This window comes from Ochotona curzoniae, unplaced genomic scaffold (assembly GCF_017591425.1).
Source record: "Ochotona curzoniae isolate NIBS_2020 unplaced genomic scaffold, NIBS_Ocur_1.0 scaffold_3890, whole genome shotgun sequence".
Taxonomy (NCBI): Eukaryota; Metazoa; Chordata; class Mammalia; order Lagomorpha; family Ochotonidae; genus Ochotona; species Ochotona curzoniae.
The window spans coordinates 35,410,306-35,433,812 of NW_024467115.1; the positions used below are offsets into that span (position 1 = coordinate 35,410,306).

At 53.4% G+C, this 23,507-nt stretch overlaps 1 protein-coding gene across 2 annotated transcripts in view; it reads left to right on the forward strand.

Annotated features, from left to right (window-relative positions):
• ZDHHC14 (zinc finger DHHC-type palmitoyltransferase 14) overlaps positions 1-23,507 on the forward strand; it is a 225,375-nt gene that overhangs the window by 191,849 nt on the left and 10,019 nt on the right. For both annotated transcript variants that reach the window (XM_040965347.1, XM_040965348.1), the window contains exons 4-8: positions 7,612-7,749; positions 10,301-10,349; positions 13,380-13,482; positions 14,950-15,059; positions 18,872-18,974. In XM_040965347.1, the coding sequence (XP_040821281.1) occupies positions 7,612-7,749; positions 10,301-10,349; positions 13,380-13,482; positions 14,950-15,059; positions 18,872-18,974 (503 nt within the window). The remainder of the gene's footprint in view (positions 1-7,611; positions 7,750-10,300; positions 10,350-13,379; positions 13,483-14,949; positions 15,060-18,871; positions 18,975-23,507) is intronic.

Genomic DNA, 23,507 nt, shown 5'->3' on the forward strand with positions numbered 1-23,507 from the left:
TTAGACCCTCATGTTGTTGAAAAATAAGACTCTTTAAAATAAAGGGAACTGGGCTTGGCGCAGAAGCCTAGCAGTTAAAGTCCTCACCTTGCATACACTGGGGTCCCATAGGAGCACCGGTTCATGTCCCAGTGGCCCCACTTTCCATCAGCTCCCTGCTTGTGGCCTAGGAAAGCAGTCGAGGACGGCTCAAAGCTTTGGGACCCTGCACCCATGTGGGATACCCAGAAGAAGCGCTTAGCTCCTGGCTTTGGATTGGCGCAGCTCCAGCTGTTGTGGTCACTTGGGGAGTGAATCAAGACAGAAGATGTTACTCTCTGTATCTCCTGCTCTCTGTATGTCTGATTTTCCAATAAAAACTTAAATAAATAAATAAATAGGACTAAGTAGTAGATAAAATGAAGTCACATCATCTCTCTACCCCTTTGGAGGGTTGTGCTAATTGTCTTTCAAGAATACTTTTTTTGTTCAAACTGTTTAAAAAAGCAAGGTACCTCAGATTTATTCCTCTACCAAACCCTATGCAGATGTGTAGCTCACTCAGCTTCCTACAGTGGGCAGGCCAGGCACCCCATCTCCACCCCCGCACCAGTCGGCTGCTGGAGCCAGGCACCCCCGGGTGCTTTGCTGTCTTTGGAGGGCGTTTGTTTATCATTTTCTTTGGGAAGAAGGGAGCACAGAGGGGGCTGCCAGGGGAGCTGCACAGCTGCTCAGCGGGTAAACAGAACCCTTAAGAACAGCTGTTGAAACATCCTTGGGACTTCATTCCCTCCCATCCCTTTATGCTCCTGAACAGAAACGTACCCTTGGTTGTAGTTAAATTTAAACCTCCCAGGAGAGTGGAATATTTGCAACACTGTCTTTATTTTTTAAAAAGGTTTAATTATTTTATTTGAAAGACAGAGTTGCAGAGAGGGAGAGACAGAAAGGAAGAACTTCTGTCTGCTGTTTTACTCCTCAAATGGCCATAGTAGCCAGGGCTGGCCAGACCAAAGTCAGCAGCCAGGGCCTTCACCCAGGTTTCTCACATGGCTTGGGAGAGGCTCAAGGAATTGAGCTTTTATCTGCAGCATTTCCAGGCGCATTAGCAGGGAACTGGTTGGAAGTAGAGCAGCCAAGACTCAAATTGGCTTCCATATAGGATGCCCATGCTTCAGGTGGCAGCACTGATCCGTACAACACTATCTCTACCTGGGTTTAGGGTGGTTTGCATCACGCAACATCCCATGAAAGTTGGAAAAAGTGTGTGTGTGTACATATATGTATGCAGGGCTCACTCCTGGCCCACGGTGGACCTCCCACTGCGCTGTTGCTACCTTGCCATCCCTTGTTAGCTTCCTGAGAAGCTGCCCCTAGTTTTCATTCTGCTACACTTGAAGGGAAGCAAAGGTGAGAGTTGGTGAAGGAAGCCCACCAATCCCCAGCACCCATGGGGCTCTCGCTGGGAGCCTTGGCTTCAGGACTCTGTGCTGTGCCAGCACCACAAGTGACCCACTCCCTACCTGGGGCCACTGGAAGAGTGGAGATGCTGCTAGCTAAGAACCCCAGGCTGCCGCCTCCCAGGGAGCACGTTAGCAGGAAGCTGGGATCTAGGGGTCAGGACCAGAACCCGGTACTCTGACTAGGGGATTCAGGTGTCCCACGCTCCTTAACCACTGCACTAACCCCCACCCCCATCTACAGTTTTCTTAGCCTGAACTCGTTGGGTTTCATGAGAATTTAACAGAACAATCTACTTAGAAAGCTATATCCAGTGCCTGACACACACAGAGCAAGATGGGATATAAAGCTTGGAAAAAATCAGGAGAAGGGGATGGATTAAGACACGTGGTGTTGCTTGTAGGAATCTTAGTCACTGAACACAGTAGCAAAGCTGTTAGAATTTAGGAAAGTCTCAGAGCAGCCTGAGTTACTTAGTGTCTAAGGACTTAGGAATACTCTAGCTGATGTTCGAATGTTGCAGTTTGTCGTTATATGAATTACGTGGGGATTGTACAGGCTAGGAGACAATATACACCACTGTATCTCAACTCTCCTCCTTGTTAAGAAAAAAAAAGGCAGAAAGTCTCTCACAATGCCAAATTTTTCTTATTTTGGAAGCAAAGCAAAAAGATCTAAGGTCTGAAATAATCTTCACTTCAAATGTATAAAACTGTTTAACTTGACTTAAAGATTTATTTCATTTAATTGAAAAGGCAGAGAGGGAGACACAGATCTTCCATTTGTTGGTTCACTCCCTGAAAGGTGGCAGCAGCCAGGGCTGGGTCAAGCTGAAGCCAGAAACCTGGGACTCCATCTTGGTCTCTGATGGATGCTTGCTGCCTTGCTGCTCCTTGCTGCCTTCCTGGGTGCGTTAGCAGGAAGCTGCAGCAGAAGCAGAGCACACAGCCTACACCTAGTACGCATACAGCATTGCTAGCAGTTGCAGGCGGTGGTTAACTGGTGTGCCTTCACTTGTGCAAATGCAATTAGTATTTTATTTAGAAGGTTTTTTTAAAAAAAAAGATTTGTTTATTTATTTGAGTTACAGAGAGAGGAGAAATAGATCCTCAATCTACTGGGTTTTTTTTAAGATTTATTTTATTTTTATTGGAAAGGCGGATATACAGAGAGGAGAGACAGAGAGGAAGATCTTCCATCTGATGATTCACTCCCCAAGTGAGCGCAACGGCCGATGCTATGCCAATCCGAAGCCAGGAGCTTCTTCTGGGTCTCCCTTGCAGGTGCAGGTTCCCAAAGCTTTGGGCCGTCCTTGACTGCTTTCCCAGGCCACAAGCAGGGAGCTGGATGGGAAGTGGGGCCGCCAGGATTAGAACTGGTGCCCATATGGGATCCCGGGGCATGCAAGGCGAGGACCTTAACCACTTGCGCCATCACGCCGGGCCCAAATCTACTGTTTTGTTCTCCAAGTGGCCACAGTGAGCCAGGGCAAAGCCAGGAGCCTGGAACTCCCTCTTGGTCTATCACATGGCTACCGGGACCCAAACACGCAGACCATCTTCTGCAGACAACTTAGCAGGGAGCTGGATGGGAAATGGAGTGGTCAGGACTTGAACTAGTGCTCATATGGGATGCTGGCATTGCAGGCAGCATCTCAATATGCTGCACCACAACACCACCCCCTAAATCAGAAGTTCTAACCTTCTATGCACAGTACCATCTATTATTTCACATGGTTCTGAAGACCCTGGAGAAGAATCCAGGATTAAGGCCCAGTACTGTGGCCTAGCAGCTAAAGTCCTCACCTGGAACGTGCCGGGATCCCATTTGGGCGCCGATTCTAATCCCAGCAGTCCCACTTCCCATCCAGCTCCCTGCTTGTGGCCTGGGAGAGCAGTCGAGGACGGCCCAGAGCCTTGGGACCCTGAACCCGCATTGGAGATCCAAAAGAGGCTCCTGGCTCCTGGCTTTGGATCGACACAGTTGCAGCTATTGCGGCTGCTTAGGGAATGAATCACCAGACAGAAGATTTTTCTGTCTCTCCTCCTCTCTGTATATCTTACTTTCTTAAAAATAAATAAATCTTTAAAAGAAGAAGAAGAAAGCCAGGATTAATTCCCCATCTGGCCTAGAGCCCCTGACCCTATGTACAATTCTGGGTGGGCCCCCAAGGCAAGCTTTCCATGTGGTTTTATTTGTATGTGAATTCTGCTCTTGAAGATATTTCTAATCCTTAGCACTTTTTCAAGTCTTTAATCTCTCCTCAGTAATCTTTGAAAGCAACTTCCATTTTCAGTGGATTTTTCTCTCCCTGTCCAATTTTAATAATCCTCTGCCACTCCTAATATTTAAACTTTTTTTCCCCTCACACATCACCTCTCCCAGAAATTAAGCCTTCCTTGGACCTGCGGAGCGGCCGGCTCGAGTTTGCAGAACTGACTCCCAGGGACCAGAATCCTGGCCTTGCTTAGTGGGTTTCTGTCCATAGGATGGGGAAGTAACCATTCCCTAAGATGCTCAAAAACAAAGACTGCGACAGTGTAACTGATTCCCAGTGCCTGATGGCTTTCTTTACTGAGCAGTATCATTTTCACTGTGACTTTCACCTTCTGGATAGCTAAACAGCACCAAGCTGTTATTTCCCGAGTTTTGTTCCCACTGGCCATTTTCATGGACCTGTCTCTCCCTGTTTAGGACCTAAGGGTAGGTGACTTCTGCAGCCCACCCCACCCATGAAGCTTTGGATAGAATCAGCCCCACCTCAGCCAAGTGGCCTAACATGTGCTGGTCAGCTCTGTGGCCCCTGGCCAGCCTCTGCCAGCCTCACCAGCCTCAGAACACATTTGAATGTCACAAAGACTGATTTCTCCCTGGTTGGCATGTCAGAGGTCATAGCAGCAGTGCTGCCATCCTGGTCTGCAGGTCTGACCTCTGGGTCCTCCATTTCCAACCCTGCTTCCTGCTGATACACGTGAGAATGCAGCAGAAAATCGTCCAAGTGGCTGGGTCCCTGTTAGCTGTGTGGGAGACCCGGGTGGGGTTCCTGGCTCCTGGCTTCTGTTTGATCCAGGCCAGGCTGTTGCCCTTTAGGGAAGTGAACCACTAAGAACATGTGTGTGTGTGTGTGTGTGTGTGTGTGTGTGTGTGTGTGTGTGTGTGTGTTTAATTTTCCTTTCAAATAAACGAATAAGTAACTCTTAAAAACATATCTTCTGGGCCTGGTGCAGTAGCCTAGCTGCTAAGGTCCTTACCATGCACACAATGGGATCCCATATAGGTGCTGGTTCTAATAACAGCTGCCTCGCTTCCCATCCAGCTCCTGCTTGTGGCCTGGGAAAGCAGTAGAGCACGGCCCAAAGCCCTGAGACCCTGCACCCATGTAGGAGACCCGGAACAGGTTCCTGGCTCCTGACTTCGAATCAGTTTAGCTCTGGTCATTGCAACAACTTGGGGAGCGAATCATTGGATAGAAGATGTGTCTCTGTGTCTCTCTTCCTCTCTGTATATCTGACTTTCCAATAATAAATAAACAAATCTTTTTTAAAAAATCTTATTTTCTGCCAGCATTTTCCAATGCCCCCAGCAGGTCACCAAGTCACCAGGGAGAGTGGTCACTCTTAAGTCTACAAACGGCAATGAGAAGGTTTCTTTGCTTGATGGGATGAGCCAGGCAAACATCAGGGCTGTGAGAACAACCAGAATGACTGACTCGTGTGGATGTCCTGGGAGTGGGAGAATTCATTCAGGCTTCTGACAGATGTGTGTTAGACTTAGATGTGTGTTAGACAAGGATGGCAGACAAAAGCAAGGAAGAAATAAGTAAGATGCTCTCCGAGGTTGCTGGGTTAGGGACCGCAGGACTTCTTGTTGGTTAGAGATGTGGCGCTGGAGGGAGAACTGGGTCGGGGGGTGGGGTGCCTGCCTGGGATACTGACCGAGCAGCACTCCCTGGCTGGGAGCCAAGAGAAGCAGGTGTGTGAAGGGGAAGGGAGGAAGCATGTGGGAGATAAAGCCAGTCTGAGATGCCTGTCAGTCTGGGTGGGCAGTGGATGCCCAGTGCTGCTTTAGATGGGAGATGGCCACTTTGGTAACATTCAAACCATGGGATGCTAAGAGATTAACGAGGGACTCCCCAGCTGCAGGATGTGAGGTGAGCGGTCTCAGTGGGCACCTGAGCTCTCGGCCCAAGTTCTACCTGCACGCAGGCGCGAACAGCCAGTGCAGTTCCTCCAAGTCCTGGATGAATCCGACTGGTTCCAATTTGCTTTCCCTTTCTGCCCTTGGCATAGGCATCTCATCACACAGATAAGTGACACGGGGACTTCAAGTCTGCTCTGCTGCTTGTATCTCAAGATGGTTTTCTCTTTGAAGATTTATTTATTTGAAAGGCCGAGTTACAGAGAGAGAATGAGAGAGAGAATCCCATCCACTGGTTCATTCCCTAGATGGCCACAATGGCCAGAGCCGGGCCAGTCTGAAGCTAGGAGTCAGGAGTTTCTTCCAGCTCTCGTACATGTGTGCAGGGACCCAAACACTTGGGCCATGTTCCACTGCTTTCCCATAAGCAGGGAGCTGGATTGGCAGTGGAGCAGCCGGGACATTAATTAGCACCTATATGGGATGCCTCCACTGCAGGCAGCAGCTTTACCAGATACACCAGAGCTCTGGCCCCTACTTTGTTATCTAGAGCAGTGGTGGGGTCACAGTGCAGTTGCAAGGAGGACAGAGAGCCCCATATAGCCACACCCACCTGCGGGGGTGAACATTTCCCTTGCCACCGAGCACCCCACACTGCTGCGTGGTGATTGCTTGGTGCCCATGGATTCCTCTCAGACATGAACATGACCTTGAAAGTCTGTCAACACCTGTGTTACTCATATTGTGCCTCTGCACCCCTTCAGTTCATCCTCTCTCCCTACCCCGGTGAAGGAGGTGTTATTCAGGGATTCCTTTTTTCTAACTCTGTGGGGGTGGACAACACAGGTTAACCTGTAATTCCCCTGACCACATCAATAGTAATTGCTCCCCAAGCCGGCAAGCTCTGAAATCCCTCTTATATCCACTGCAGTGGAGGATGGCCCAAAGAATTGGGACCCTGCACCTGTACGGAAGACCTGGAGGAAATTCATGGCTTCTGAATTCAGATTGGCTCAGCTCCAGCCATCACAGCCATTTGGGGAGTGAACCAATGGATGGAAGATTTTCTCTCTCTCTCTCTCTCTCTCTCTCTGTCTCTCTCTCTCTGTCTTTCCTTCTCTCTGTAATTCTGCCTTTCAAATAAAAACTAATCTTACAAAAATAATCAAAGTAAAGGAGCAAGCTTGCATTGGCTGTCAAACCTAAGACAGGTGGTTCAGGTGTGTGAGCTAAGGGTCATGGAAGTAACTGCCTAGCCTGACTTATCTAGTGTTTATTTCTGTAGTCGCGTCTCGTGCTTGCAAGCATGCAGAGGCAGACAAGAGACGATAATGAAAAGGGCAAAGCTGAGTCATGTGCCCAGCATTTCTGCCCATCACGTAGGACACATATAGCCCCTCAGCAGGCATTGCCCCTGAGCTGACGGGCCCCGTGCTACCAGTCTCCCATCCCCTATGCCTAAGCCGCAGTTTTGCCAGCATGCAAAATGGGACAACAGCATTGTTCTGCTGACAATGTTTGAAAACCTATTGCAGTACTGCGTGTGATGAATAGACTCGTATTTGGGGACAGGAGAGCTGAGTGTCCCTCTGTGTATCCCAGGTCTCCCCCCACCGCTCCCATGAGCTCTCTGTGGCCGCTGGCCGTGTCTGACATTCACCGAGCAGCGTCATGCCCAACCACAGCCCACCCAGCCCTCGCCATCCTATGGCCCCGGCCCAAGAGACGGTTGTTCCATGCCCACAAGGAAAGAGGGGATGATTTATCTTCTTGATTGTAATAAGAATCTGTCTCCTTCCTGTCTCTTTAACTTAGCTTTTGAGAAAAATGACAACCTCCTTTTAGTTTCTTGGTTCCTGAATAATTATGTTCTTGGAATGCCCGGATGTTAATCCTGGCCGTGCCGGTTTCCAGGAAGCCCACGGCTGGGCACTATTTGGCTGGAGTGCAGGGCACTGGTGGGCAGGAGGGGTCTCCCTCGGGCTCAGTGAACACATCGTAACTGACCGCCACTTTCTCTTTGTCTCGTTTCAGAACGGTTTGATCACCACTGTCCCTGGGTAGGCAACTGTGTGGGGAAAAGAAACTACAGATTTTTTTATATGTTTATTTTATCCCTGTCTTTTCTGACAGTCTTTATATTTGCATTCGTTATCACCCACGTCATTATTCGTAAGTATGCTGCGAAATCAGATTTCGTACGTAACCATTGGCCTGACTGCCTTTCTGATTTAAGTTTGGTTTAAGAGTTTGATCATTTCGGGCTTTCTCTCTTTCCTCTCCTCTCTCCCTCTCATCTTCTTTCTCCCTCACTTCCAGCCCCGCCCGGCTTCACTTCTCACTCCATCCCTTTTCACCTCCCGTCCCCCTCCCTCATCACCTCCTCCACCCTCCCCCATCAGCAGCATTATTGTCCAGGGTCACACCTGGACCAGGTTTTGCTCAGCTAACTCCTTTCTTGACACACCCTCTGGGACTTGTGCACAGGGCGGTGGGGTGGAGGGGAGCAGGAGGGCCCCTCTCTACCCTGTGTCCCAGAGACCGTGAGCCACAGGGGTAACCTTGCAATTGCAGAGTTTCCTGTCTTGAGTGGCACTAGTCAGGCAGGAACAGCGGCCCTCTTTCAGAGAAAGGTGTCTGGGAGTTAAGATGGGTTTTCCTGCACACACATCTGCACAGATTAAATTGTGTGCCTAACAAAGTGTTCCATCAGCTGCTGGAATATGCTAAGCTACTCCCCCCACCACACCGCATATACAGGCAGCTGCTGCACTAAACATCAGATCTGAATCTAAATGGATTTCATGGGCATTTGCCTAAGCAAACGGCTCTGTGTCATCCCCTTCTAAAGGTCGTATTCTGGATTCCTCTTATCCACTAATTATGCCCCTTCCTGCAGTAGAGAGCATGGAGAAGCGGTTAATGGGCTGAGAACTGTAGACTGGACCCTCCAACGGCCGTCACAGCCATTAGCAGCAACAGAGACTAGTCTTGCTGCCGGTCTGCACTCCTGTAGTGTAACCCCTCACTGGCAATGGCATAGCTCCTTTCTGACAGGGTTCTGGAAGAATCTGAGTGAAGGTCACTGTCCCCTTGCAGCTGTGCTCACACCGCAAGTGGAGCATGCCAAGGTGTGGAGGGCTTCCCGGGTGGGCCGTTGGAGCAGGTGTTAGGGAGGACTGCCTGCTAACCCCATAGGGATTCTCCATCCTGGGTCCCCTTCCCTGAACGTACCCCTTGTGTCTGCCTGGGATTCACACTCACAGTACTGCAGGAGTATGTGCTGAGGACAGTAACTTGGCGGGCTCGCTGGAAGACAGTGAGCTGTCCTCGAGTACTTTGCACACGGGCCGGGACTGAGGCTGCTGTACTCCCACAAAGCCTTTCCCTCCTGTCACCGTGGCCCTGGGTGCCAAGGCGACAGGAAGAGCAGGGGCGTCAGTATCACTTTCAAAGAAGTGTTGTTGACACAGCGAGAGAAGTGCGGGTCTTCGGCAGTGCAGGTGTTGTCATTATCCGCTGACGTTCTCTTTAGCAGCTGCACGAGCTGTCTTGAGTATCGTCCCATGGGACCAATGGACTCAGGGTGTCAGGGGCCAGTTGTCACTTGCTCGGTCCTGCACAGAAAGCCAGGGAGCACACACACACAGTCTGTCACACTCACACATGCACACGGGCACACACATGCACCTGTTTTCCAGGCCAGGTGTGTGGACTCTGAGTGCAGACGGAGGGGATGGGAAGAACAGAGCCTGTGGCCCCCAAACTTCCTTGTGAAGGAAGGAGAGAGCAGCAGAGTGAAGTGGAGCGAAGGGATCCCTCCTTTGCATCTCCTCGTTTCGTTCCTGCAGCCTCCCCACCACCCCACCCAGCCTCAGCATGCCCATTGGTGGCAGCACTGGTGACAGGAGGCAGCTCCAAGGGCCTGTCAGTCCCTTAGCTCTTGGCACAGACCTGCTTGGCGTGCCCTCACACCACATGATCTGGCAGGGGCAGCAGACCCTGGTGTAGGAACAGTGGAAACCCCAACAGGGAACCCACTTTCTTTACCCTCCTGGAGCAGGACAGGTGCCAAGCTGGCAGACACCACACACAGGCACTGGGCCACAGGCCCAGGCTCCACCAGTTCAGCTTTGCTTCCCACTCGTGTGGTTCCCACACCTAGGGCAGGAGTCACCATTAGTCAGATGCCCCCGGGCTCCCTGGCACAGCCAGCCCAGGTTCAAGTGCCTGCAGCCCTGAGGGAGCCCGCCACAGGAGTCTTACCACTGCAGCCTCCACATACAGAGAGGCAAGCCTTTTACGCATTGCCTCATGTCAAAAATTAGCAACTTCTAGGGTCAAAAATTAGCAACTTGAGGGTGTAACAGAAGAGGGAAAAACAAAATAGTAAACAGAATTCTGTTTTTCTATTAAAATGAGGGAAACAAAGGAGCAATCAGAGCTATAATTTATGAGCACATGTGCAAACAGCCATCTGCTTTCACTGAAAAAAAAAAATACCCTACAGATGTTGGGTCCAACGTGCAACTGCCATTTCCTCGGTGGATAGCAGCGGGGGGACCTTAGTCTATGACCTGTCATCCGGGGCCGAAGCCCCAGAGGTGGGGTCATTTCATTGCCCTCAGACACCTGTGACTGAAGCCAGGGGAGAGCTGAGGTATGCAGGCTGGTGGTTCTGTGGGAGAGTGTGGATCCCTAAATCCCGGTTTCGCCCTCACAGGTTCACAGCAAACAGGATTCCTAAATGCCCTGAAGGACAGCCCTGCAAGATATCCTTTTGGGTACTGGTGGTGTCTCTGTAATGCCCTGTGTATGCGTTATGGACTGACCTCCCGGGATAGACCAACTCAGTTAAACCAGAAGGCCCTTTACCCGAAAAATCTGGGTGTGAATGCTCGCGTGCTCCTGGGAGCCAGCGTGGCCATGTGATCATCAGGCACGTTTGGGGCAGAGTGGGTTGCATGGACAGGTGTCCATACACCATATCCGAACACCTGTACATGGGTCCCTCGCAGGCGGCAGAGAAGTGCAATGTGTGTGGGGTTGCTGTGTGGCCTTCTCTTGGGAACTGCAGGAAAGCTGCGCTCTCTCCAGGAGCAGAACACCTTGCCGAGGCCCCAGGTGAACTAAAGACGCCACTGCCCAAGTCAGCAGGGCCTGCGCCTGCGGCCTGGCACCACGGGGCCTCAGATGGTGAAACTGCAGTGCTCTCCTGCTGGATGCCCAGTGGGCTCCTGCTCACCCCCTGAGTCCCCACCCCCACCCCGAGCTCCCCACCCAGTCCTGTGGACCCAGCTATCCTGGACTGGCCCAGTGCTCTCAGGGGGAGATGTCCGTCTGGTGGTAGAGGATTCCTGACGAGCAGAGAACTTCAGTGAACTGCACGCCATGCACCTTGGCCATGTGCCAGAGAACTGTGTGCTTTAGTGGCAGGTCAGTCGGTTGGTTGATCAGTCTGGAAGTCAGCACGGGCCTGTAGGTAACAGTTACCTTCCTCCAACACCTCTGTGTGTGGGCAGCATAGCTGCTGATAAGGTATCCAAATTCTGTTGTCAGATAACACCTGCTTCACTGGGGTCCTATGGAACAGGTTCTAAGGGGAACAAGTCGGGCAAGTGTGCCCTATCTCCCATCAATGGTTCAAAAAGCTCCAGTTGGCTGGAGGTCGCCTGCAAGGAAAGGTGACCCCAAGGAGTAAAATTGTCACTGTCTCTGCTTTGAAGAGTAGGTGCAGTGAGATATGTCATTTTTGGTCCCTTACTCCCACCTGGCCAGAGGTGCCGTCTTCTTGCCAGCAGTGCCCAGCTGTGCCCTGCTGTTTCTGGGGAATGTTGCTCTGGCATATCTCCTCCTAAAGATGAGTCAGGGAGTCACTTGGGTGGGTTATAAGGATGTACCGGCTATAATGAGCTTTAGAAACCTGCCTTTGGGCAAGACCTGCCCTCTGCAGTGTTTGCTGTGGGCCCTGCAAGTGGCAGCCTCTGTCAGCTCCATCGCTGGCACCCAGGCCGTCCCTGAGACTGCACCCTGAGACCGTGTGCATGTGCAGGAAGTCCACGGAGCAGCTCACAGTACAGGTGTCAACGTAGGAGCTCCTCAGCTGGAAGTGGGGATGCAACGCCTGGATCAGGTCACTCTCTCCCTCCAGATCTACCCCCACACCCATGTACCATCTCCCACCTGCTATACTGATCTTAGCAGGAATGTTCTCACAGAAAGCCTGTTCCCACCCTGGTGGCTTGAGGGCAAAATCCCCCCCTCTGCTCCATGACCTTCTCCCATCTGCAGGCTGGCACGCCTGTGTGTCTCACAGGGTGATGCATCCACAGGTGCCAGGGACCAGGCCGTAGCATCCCTGGGGAGCCCCCAAGGGCTGAGCCAGGCCAGAGCAGGCTAACTGTGTGGCCAGGCTGGGAGGCAGGTCCCTGTGCTACAGCCTCATGTTTCTGAGGCACGGAAGCCACCATGGGCCTTGTTGTTGTTGCTCCAACAGCAGAAAACTAAAGCATCCTTGCAATGTGGGCCACCACCTGGGTGTGCCCCTGTCCACGTGAGGCTCCCGGACAGCCATTTGCCCACCGGGATGTCCCTGGGAGAAATGGAGGAGCTGTCCCAGCTGGTGCCAGCCTATCTGTGCTGCCTTCTGACCCCACAGGCCTGGTACCTCCCACCTGGGTTTGTGCAGTCCTGTGTGTCTAGCCATGGCATTGATTGCGATGTGGCAGATGGCCCAAAGATGAATTATACACAGGCTAGAAAAGTCCATGATATTGTCCTGCAGTGTGAGTGGTGCGACTCCCAGCCTATCACGTGTTGACAGAGCATGCAAGAGATCCATTTAGACTCTCAGATCTCTGATAGATGAGCTAGTTGTTCCTGAGATGCACCTGTGTCTTGATAAATCAAATTTAAATTTTAAAAAAATATATATTTTAACTTGTTCAAAAGTCAGGCAGACGGCTGAGTGCTGCTGTTCACTGATGACTCCCCAGATGCCTGTAACAGCTGGAATTGGACTGTGCTGCAGTCGAGGGTGAGGACCCCAATCCATGTCTCTGGTGTGGGTGGCAGGGACCCAGCCACTGGAGCCATCCCCTGCTGCCTCCCAGGGTGAGTGTTAGCAGGAAGCTGGAACCAGGAGCAGAGACCAGACTTGCACCACTTGCACCGAGGACCTCTGAGGCAAGGTGTGGGTGTTCCAAGTAGGATCTTAATCACCCATATCATACACCGACTCCCAAAATAGTGCTTTAGAAGCATTTGTAGGACTGAACGATTCTGCATCCTTTTCAAAATGCCACTTTCTGGGTTGACGGGGCTGACATGGGGAAGAGTGCTGGACATTGTTCCCTGGCTGTGTGACACACCTCGTGGGGCCACAGAGCTCCTGCCATTCCTGTCCTGGGAAAGTGCTTCCCAGTTGCATGCTGGGGAAACACTCAGGAAGCCACACATGCCTGCTCCTCGCCACAGGGACAGGACCAACCAGACAACCTCCGTAGAGCAGGGAAAGGCTCAGGCTCAAAAAGGCAGGTGCATGTGTCAGGATGGCCAAGTGGTCTAAGGCGCCAGACCCAAAAAGGCAGGTGCCCTCTGGTGTCACCTCTTTGGGTGGGAAGTCCACCCCTGCAAGTGACCCTGGGAAGCTCCTCCCCTGAAGAGTGGTCCTGGGCAGTGTCCATCCCCGAGTAGCCCCTGGGAGGCTACCACCCCGGTAGGGAGGTGGCCCTGGGAAGCACCTCTCCTGGGGAAGTGCTGCTGGGAAGTGCCGCCTGCTTTGGTCTCCTTGACTCCCGCACCGTCCTGGAGGCTGTGGTGTGCTTCTTCTCGGTCTGGTCCATCGTTGGGCTCTCAGGCTTCCACACGTACCTCATCAGCTCCAACCAGACCACCAATGAGGACGTAAGTTCCTGGACAGCACAGCGGAAGAGGGAGGGGGCGGGGAGGTTAGGGACAGCCCTTGGGGGGGTGGGCTTTCCTGCAGGGCACTCCCCACTCCCATCTCCTGCTGTGGCTTGGAGTGAGGACTTGGGACCCCCTCCCCTCCCCATCCCTGGGCAAGTGTTTGTCTCCTGTTTGAAGTAAACTTCCTCTTTGTCTCTCCCCCTCTCTGTGTATCTGACTTTGCAAGGGAAAAATAAATAAATCTTTTTTAAAAAATTATTTATTTGAAAGAGTCACAGAGAGAGAAAGGAAAAGAGATCTTTTTCTGGTGCTTTGCCCCCGAAAATGGTCAAGACAGCCAGAGCTGAGCTGATCCAAAGCCAGGAGCTTATAACGGGCCTCCCACATGGGTGCAGGATCCCAAGGCTTTGGGCCGTCCTCTGCTGTTTTCCTAGGCCATTAGCAGGGAACTGGATGACAAGTGGAGCAGCCGGGACACCAGCCGGTAGCCAGCTGAAGTGTGGGCATCTCAGGCAGTAGCTTTACATGCTGTGACGCAGCACCGCCCCAGCCCTGCCTTTCACTAATTTTAAGTTTCACTCGTCTGAAAAGGAGAGGCCATGCAGACGGACATGTTATAGCATCTGCCTTTCTACGTGGGGCTGTGTGGGAAGGTTTCGCTTCTCTTGTCCTGGTGTCCTCTACCCTGCGTTTACACCAGCCGGAGGCACACTGCCACAGCAGGAGACAGGACGGGGCAGGGTAGCTAGCTCCTCTCTCTTTGAGCTGGCCTGAAGCCCCTCCAGTCACATGCATGACAGGTCCGGCCCCTCAGTGGCAGCATGGGAAAGCAGGTGCTGTGTGTGCAGATGGAGCTGTGCACCCACCACTCCTGGTGAGTGCTAGAGTTGGTCAGACACACTGTCAGGCTCAGTGTCACAGCCAGGGTGGGCCGTGGGGCAGCCACGGTGACACTGACCGGCCACTGAGTTGCTCTCAAGGCTGGTAAATGGGAGTGTGAAATTTTCCCCATATAAGATGGCATGTTAGTACTGTGTTAGAGCCGTGATGGTACCATGTTAGTGTCGTGTCAGGGCCGTGTTAGCACTGTGTTCATGCCCTGTTAGTTTCATGCTGAAACAATATTAGTGACATGTTAGTGCCATGTTTGTACTGTTAGTACCATGCCAGAGCCGTATTTATACCTTGTCAGTGTCATGTCAGAGCCATGTTAGTGTCATGTCTGTACCGTGTGATACACATGAAGGACTACCCCGGAGCACGTTGTTCTCGTCTCAACCTAAGCCGCCGTCGGGGAGTGCTGTCCAGGTCTTGGGGAAGGCACCTGTGTTCCCTGAGCCCCTTGGCGTCCCTGGAGAAGGGCCCAAGGCCTGAGCTGCCTCGCTGTGGAGCCTCACACTCCACCGGCCTGAACGTGACCTTGCGCTGAGGCCCTGCATGTGTCTGCCTCTGCTCTCCTTGCAGATTAAAGGATCTTGGTCCAATAAGAGAGGTAAAGACAACTACAACCCCTACAGCTATGGGAACATCTTTACCAACTGCTGCGTTGCCCTGTGTGGACCCATCTCTCCCAGGTAAGGCACCCCCCCACCAGAACCCTGCTCCTCCCCAGCCATGCTGACCTGGTGCATAGGCCACGCCCGCTGGGCTCTGCTGACACAGCTCTGTGCTTCGTACCACACACAAAGGCCCTTGTCCCATTTGCCGTGCTACACATCATACCTTTTGGGGGATCAGCCTTGGGAAAAAATTTCTACTTCCAAGTAGACCCAGTGAGGCCCTTGATTCTATTTGTTATGGAAGGCACCACCAGCGGCATGGGCAGGATGCCAAGGCTGGCATGAAGGAGGCCAGAGCGCCCTGGGAGCTGGGCTGTCCCAAGTGGAAGGAGTGCAGAGCCAGGGAGCCACAGGGGGTGTGGACAGAGACTGTGGTGGTGCCGCCCGGTGACAGCGCTCATCACAGCAGCACCTGCCCCTCGCTGAGCCACACGAACTCACATGAAACCCTCCATAGCCCGACAGGTAGAGACTGCCTCACCCCATTTTAGCAATGCAGAGGCTGAGGCACTGAGTGTGAAAGCCAGCCAAGGTAGGGGGCATCACTGGTAAGTGCTGGCTGGTCAGGACTCCACCCCAGGCTGAAGGCACGCTCTGTGCCACGTGCTGCGACCCCCCCAGGTCAAAGTCACGCAAGTTCAGGACAGGCTGATGGTGTGAGTCAGACCTGGGCACCGTGTACCCAACCGCTTAGTCTGTCACCCACAAAGATATATCAAACAAATGTATCAGGTCTCTAGGATGTGTTTCCAAGCTGTTACCCCTCTCTGCTTAAAAATGTTTTTATTTGAAAGGCAGACTGAAAGAGAGAGGGGGAGGGGCAGGGATATTCCATTTGCTGGTTCAGTCGCACGCTGCTGGCAACATCCAGGACCGAACCAAACCAAAGCCAGGAGTCAGGAGGTCCCTTCAGGTCTCCCACCTGTGTGGCAGGACCCATTCATTTGGGCCATCATCTACTGCCTCCCGGGTACATGAGCAAGATTCCTGGCACTGCGGATATGGGCTGTGACTTTCCCAAGTGACAGATGACCTAAAATGCCTGCCCCTACTTCATGTAAAATGGAGAAAAACGTGTTTCTAAGGCCCCTGGTATGGAGACCTCACGGGGGAGTGGGATGACCTGTTTGCAGCAGGCGGGGACCCTCAGACCAGGCTCGCGGGGGAATGGAAGTTAGCAAAGAGAGGAAGCCCCAAGGAGCAGTCCATGTCGGTCTCCTGTGACTGGGTCCCATGGGTCCAACACCAGTGAGAACTCAGCTGGCCCCTGGATGCTGGGCAGGCGCTGTGGCGCAGCTCTGTAAAAGTTCCCATGTCCCCACAAAGAGGTGTGGTTTCATGGCCATATGGCTGTGAGGTCAGTGGGGCACAGTAAAGACTCCATGGCACCCAGGGGTGGGTCCCAGGGGTGACATATTCTAGAGGTTGGATAGCAGTTTGAGGGGGGTGCAGCATGGAGCAGGAGAAGTGTGCACAAATGGCAGGGGCTGGCATAGGGACAGCAGGGCCCGAGACAGGCCAAGGACAAGCATGGCATGTCCAGGAGGACCTGAGCATGTGCAAGGAGGGCACCTGTGACTATGGTGGGGCGGGGCCTCCGACAGCTCCACTGAACAGGTGCCAGCCATGTCTCTCACTGTCCCCACGATGAATCCTCTCTCTCTCTCCCTCCCTCCTTCTCTCTCTCTCTCTGCTGTGGTGTACACCTTAAAGTTTCCGTCTCACTCTTGTCACCACAAGAAAAATGAAGCACTCTGATTGCCTCCCAAATTGTGTTATTTTAAAATCAGAACTCCAGGACACTGAAAGGTGACACTTTGCACCTCCTGTTGTCCCTGGAATGGGGAGGGGGCGGAGGAGGGGGACCCCAGGCTAATAGCAGGGAAAGCCATCGAAGAGGGGGGTGGTCTCATGGCTGACACTGCAGGCTCCACTCCGGTGCTTGCCCTCCTGGGGGCTTTGAGGCTGCCTATATTCCTGTTTAGTTTCTCTTGACACTCCGCAACACCCCCTCCATTGCAGTCCTGCCCTGTGCAAGCCATTCACCTGACCCCTACACAAACACACATACACACCACCTGTCCTGGGCCTGGTGCTCTCCAGCCAGTCCAGGCTTCTCCATGTCAGCCTTTCCAGGCCATGTTGGGCTAAGTCCTTCAGTTCCTTAACCACCAAGAACTGTGACGGGACAGCAGGGAGTCACTCTCAGGTTTGTAGGACAATGGCTGAGGTCAGGATGTCACCTCTTTCAGCTGCAGGTGTCAGCCAGCCACCCTCAGCATCCCACCTAGCTCCCGGTGTTTCTGCCCCTCCCCAGGACACCAGGTGTGTGGCAGGAAGTCCATCCCCTCACCTTCCCCTGGGGTCCTGGAAAGACCCTATCAGCAAACACAGGGGTTAGGACCCAGAGCAGCTGTGTGCGTGGTCTGGCTCTTACCCCTCCCTGTCAAATCCCAGGCTCCACGCCGGCCCTCCCCTCACCACTCCCAGCCCCTCCCCAGTCAGCATCCCCAAGGGAGTGAGGACACCCCTTTCCCCCTGACACCTCCTCACTCTTCTGCTCCTTTCCCTTTGGCCTCTTGTACCCTGGGGGGCTTGGGAAATAGCCTCAGGTACCCTGCAGGACCCCGTGCCTCCTAGCAGTTACCTGTCGTCTCTCAAACCGCTGGGATTCAGCCCAACTGGAGACTGAGGAGTCCCAGTGTTGTGTGTGGCTTTAAGTTAAATTGTTTGACCCCTGAAAGACCTGCAGGTGTTCAGGCCAGGTTAGGTTTGAGTCTGCCCTATGCCACACAGAGGGGCAAGGTGGAGTGTTTATTGGCCCAGCCTTTGTGACACTCCAGGGTTCAAACCTTCACTGGAGAATCAGCTGTCTTAATGGCCAGAGGTGCTTCTGTGGGTGGAGCACCTGTGGGTGAAAACAGAGACCCCTTATCCCTCCCATGCACGCACTGTTTGCACACTGGCTGGCTGGCTGAGATGCTATGGTTCAGATGCAGTGCCTGCCATGAACAACAGGTGCACACCTGGAAGCAGATGGAGCCATGACAATGTGATGCATGCCCAGGGTGCTCCAGGCGCACAACCCTGGGGCCCCTAGTCCACATCTCCACTGGCCAGGAGTTGGCCAAGAGCCATGCAGTGCTGGGGGGCGGCGGGAAGGCACAGGTTAAGATGCCCACTCTGCTCCCAGAAGCCAAACCTGTTGTCAGATGAAGCTGACAGTGGCCTCAGGCAGAAGGGATTATGTCATTTAGGGGTTGTTACAGGGCTAAGAGAAGCCAGAGAAAGGGGCAAAAGCAGTGTTAGGAACCAGCAGGGCTGGGGTGCTATGTACTTGGCCTTGAAGAGTAGATAGGGAGAGGAACATGATTTTGAGAGAGATGTGAAAAAGAAAAAAAAAAAAAAGCAGACCGCAAAGCGCAGAGTGGCCTCAGCTGCACAGCCAAGGCTGCGTCCCCACACAAGGCACTGGCCCGTGGCTCCCCACGCCGGACCCTGGCTCGTGGCAGGCACCCAGAGCACATCTGCTCTGTGAGAAGCTACAGCCTGAAGCTGAGGCAGAAGGCTGGGACAGGTCATGGTGGTGGTGGAGAGAGTGGCTTGTGGTCCAGGCCTCGAGGAGGCAGGTGGCAAGGGTGTAGTCTGTCCTGGGGGCAGCTGCACCATGAGCCTTCATCACGGCATCAGCGATGGGTTCTGATTAGGCACGGTGTGAGCAAGGTGTACCCACAGGTGCCCAAGGTGGGGTGTGACACACAGAGGTCCAAGCACAGCTGGTGTCTCTGGCAACGTCTCCACTTCTGTGCGTGTCTCCTCTCTCGCAGCCTCATCGACAGGAGAGGGTACATCCAGCCGGACACCCCGCAGCCAGCAGCGCCCTCCAATGGGATCACCATGTACGGCGCCACGCAGTCTCAGAGTGACATGGTAGGGGCCACCTGGCCTGGGACCGCTGCTCTCTGGGGGGGGGGGGGGGGCTTGCTTCTGTTCCCACGGTGGCTGACCCTCTAACCCACCCTGGCCAGAAGGGCGGCCACTGACACCTGCGTGAGGAGGGAGGGACAGTAAAGGCAGCCACATCAAGAGAAGGAAGACCGAGCGTAGCTGCCTCTTAGGAGCCAGCACATCACCACACGCTCACCCCAAACAACAGGGTGGGGACCGTCGCAGCCAGGGCCGGGCTGTCTGCAGAGTCCCTGTGTCCTGCTCAGTCCCCATTCCTGGCTTCTGCACGTGTGCAGTGCACGGCACAGCCAGGTTTCTGCTGCCCGCTGCACTCTTAACCACTCACCTCAGCGGGAACCGGAAGACGGGCGGTTATTACCCATAGCAGTCTGACATGAGCCTCAACACACGTGTGTGTGCATGTGCACTGTTTATGTGTGTTCACATGTGTTGTGAGTGTGTTTGTGTACATGTGATGGAAGTGTGTGTACATGTGTACATGTGATGGGAGCATGTGCGCACATGTGTGTGTGGGTGCATGTGGTAGAAGCGTGTGTGCTCATGTGTACATGTGGTGGAAGTGTGTGCACGTGTGTACATGTGATGGAAGCGTTGTACACATGTGTGTATGTGTGTTCTATGCCCAAAGGGCACTCAGGAATGTGCATTCTGTTTGTAGGCTGCAAATGGGGGACTCAGGGTGGGGGCAGGCAGCCATATCCAGGGGCACTGGGAACCCCCACGTGGCACCGTCAGTGCTCCTCAGAGCTGTCCCTGTGTTTGTGTGAAGGACCAGGCCTCATGGCACTCCAGCCCTGGCTGCTCTGAGTACAGCTGGCTCAGCTGCAGCCAAGTGTCCAGGATAGACCAGACCCAGATGCAGGTGGCAGGCAGGGGTGGCCTCTGCGAGTGCTTCGGGCTCAGGGACACTGCTTCCTGCTGCTTGGCCCTGGGGCCACATCACGGCTACAGACATCTGCTCTGGTGCCCAGCTGGTGGCAGGTGCTGGCCGGGTTCCCGTGTGGCCAGCGATGGTGCCTCGCGTGCCTTGCTCTCTCTGGCTTTGCTGACAAGAGAGCCTCTCTTGGTGTGCACATGTCACCTCCCAGCCAGTTCCCTGTGGGAGCCATCCAGCCTCCACTTGTGGTGTCCCCATAAAGTGACCAAGAGTCACTCCCACCCCATAGCCTACAGAGGACAACAAGGATGGAGGCAGATGAGGAGGGGGTCTCAGGGTTTCCTGAGCCAACCATGGGAAGGAGCAGTTAAGTGGGGATGGGCCATGGACCCCTGGGCCTTCACCCAGTGTGACAATACTGACACCTGTGGTCACCTCACAGGCCATTCCCCTCCCAGTTCATGGGCATCAGGGATGTGCGCCTGTGCTCAGGGGCCTCCCCTGCCTAGTCACGGCCCCTGCGAAGCACCCTGTGAGGGCAGAGTACCCCAGGAGTGGGAAAGACCTCCCACTGGTTCACTTCCCAGATGGCTGTGATGGCCAGGGCTGGGGCAGGCTGAAGCCAGAAGCCAGGAGCTGCTTCTCGTCTCCCACATGACTGGCAGGGTCCCAAACCCATGGGCCGTGCTCTGCTGCTTTCCCAGGCCATTAGCAGAGAGCTGTGTGAGAAGTGGAGCAGTCGCTGCTCCAGCCACTGCCCATGTGGGATGCGGTGTCACACGCAGCAGCCTTACCCACTTGCCACAGTACTGGCCCGCCTCTGTTTTTTTCTTGTGAGGTCAAGAGGATTTCCCCTACCTGTGTTTTGTGAAGAGTTTGTAAAGAATTGGTGTTGGTTCTTCTATAAAAGAAATGAAAGAGCCGCTGCAGGCCGGCGGGGGCCTGGGAGGCCTTCCTGGCGGGTGGCTTTGGATCGCCGAGCTGCTCTGAACTTGATGTAGGTCTGTGCAGATTTTCTGCTTCTTCTTGTGTCAGCTTCATTGGCGAATGTCTTTCTGGAAATTTCGTCTGTATTGTCTCACAGGCTTGATGCTCGTATTGTTCCATGATGGAAATAGATGAAAGGAAGAAAAGCTAAGGGCTTAAAAAAAATTTTTTTTTAATAAGAGTAATTTGTAAAAATGGAGGAAAGATACAGCCAAAACTTCCATGAATGTAAACAAACCCATGAAATAAGCCTGGGGGAGGGGTGGTCAGGATTTTGTGCTTGCGCGCGTCTTTTTCCCTGCTGGTCTATGAAATGCTTGAAGCTCTCCCAGCTGAGAGGGCTGGGATCCTTGCAGCCAAGTGAGTTCCAGCCCGGGTCACAAGGGTCCCTCCAGTTCGCTTTGCTTTCTCCCCCTTTGAGTAATAGCGGAGCCAAGAAAAACAGACACATTCCAAGCAATTTCCAGAGATTGTCAAAATACAGAAAATCAAGGAAGACTACTTCAAAACCGATGGCCAGCCTGGTTTGGGGTGAGGAGAAGGGATGTAGTTGTGACATTCTTTCCTTTAGATTGTGTAAACATCCCTACCGAAGCTGTCCCCAGGCAAGCCGGTGCGTGGTGGCCAGTGGAAACCGATGCCCCGGGCTTTCAGACACTGGTACAGTAGTGGACACCAGCCAGCCTTGGAAAACCTGGCCCATCACTGGGAGCAGGTGGCCCTGTCTCTTGCCAAGCCACCCAACTCTCCTCTACGTTTCGTTCATGTTGGGAAGAACATTAGCACTCACAATCTGTACCATGGACGTTCTTGTGTTCTGAGCCTCATCGCACAGAGGAGAAAAGTGAATCCACCAGTCTCCTCCTGTGGGTTAGGTCCAAGGTGCATGTGCAGCCCCTGTAGGGAAGGAATCAAAGAGGTTCCACGGCACACACTGATGCTACAGCCTGCGGCTCTGGGCTGAGACACGGTCCTTGACAGCTGGACTGGTGCTGGCTAGCAGTGCCCTTGCCTGGGTCCCACAGCAGCTTGCAAGCTACCCCCTGCTTAGCAAGGGGCTTTAAAATGTGGAGGAATCTGTTCAGAGTCACACAGCTGGTGACCTGGGGCCTCAGGCTGTCCACTCGCAGGAATGGCAGAGGATCCTCTTCACCCTGTGGTCCCCGCTTCTGCAGGCTGAGCGTGCACCTGCCACAACCCCATGTCCCTGGTGCTCCCTAGACTGAAGATGCTGGTGTCGGCGTCTGGGCAAGTCAGAATCACAGGCAGGGCCCACATGGCAGGTGTCGCATCATCGTGGGGTAATCTGAGTAGGCTAGAGCGCTCCATCAGAGCCTGGGCATTCTCTTGCAACTCCAAAGGCTTGGGTTACCAGGAATCATTTCAAACTTTTTTTTTAAATCTCAAATGTGGCTTAACTGACACATGGGCTATGAATAGGGCAGATGGCAACAGAATGTGCTGGAAAAGACAAGACAAGGTGGGGGCACTTCAGAAAAGAGCCCCAAGGTCTCAGCAAAAGCTTTATGGAGGAGAAGGTGCTTGAACTCATTATGAAAGACAGGTGACAACACCCTGGCCACTGTGAGATGTGTCTGCCCAGAGAGTTCAGGAAATAGGAAGGACAGGGTTAGGGGCCTGGGCTAGATTCCAGAGAGCCATGTGCAGGTGGGGAGGAGGTACATGCTAGCCAGGCGTCGGCAGCCATTGCAGACCCGGGTCAAAACTGTCATTGCCACAGTCAGTGGATGAGGCCAGCACAGCACTCCTGGGCAGCTGTGTGAGATGGGCATGGAGACCAAGGGGGGCTGCCCTGGGGACATGAACATCCAAAAAGAGGCAACTCAGTGAGGTCTCTGAGGATGAAGTAGATGAGGTTCTTGGAGTGGGCAGAAGGAGCCCGCCTCGCATCTGGCCAGGGAGAGACACAAGAGCTGGGAGGGGGCAGCTGGTCCAGGCATGGCAGTCTGGGTATCCGTGCACCCCTGGAGGAGCTGGGAAGATTTGATAAAACGGCATGTTGATGAAGTGATGGCACAAGTGATAGAGGTTCACTTCGAAGTCACTGAGATACGAGTCCCTGTCACCAGTTGTTCCAGAAGTGCCAGTCTCGCTGGCGTTACAAGAGCAGGGAGACCTGCCAGTGCTTGTCATGGACACGGTGATCTGATTTCCTTCCCATGCTGGAAGATTGCTTTCTAAAAAAGAATTTATTTACCTGCAAGCCAGAACGAGAGAGAAAGAGAGCGAGCTTCTATCTTCTGGTTCACACCCCAAGTGCTCCCAGTGACTAAGGATGAAGCAGTTGAAGCCAGAAGCCTGGGGCTTCGTTGAGGTCCCCCGCGTGGGCCACCGTCCACTGTGTCTGAAGTGCACGGAGCTGGATTGGAAGCAGGAGAGCCCGGATTTGAACTCTGACATTCAGGACGTGGGCATTTCATGTGGCAGCTTCCCCCACCCCCACTCCCACAGCACAACACCCAGCTCCGGAAGGCTGCTTTTGATTATATTTATTAATTTTTATGTGTCCACAGCTTCCACTCACTGCTGCCAGCTCGGCCAACCCACCAGGGCCAATGGGATACTGGTGAGGACACGAGGGTAGGATCATCCTGGAAGGTACCAAAGGA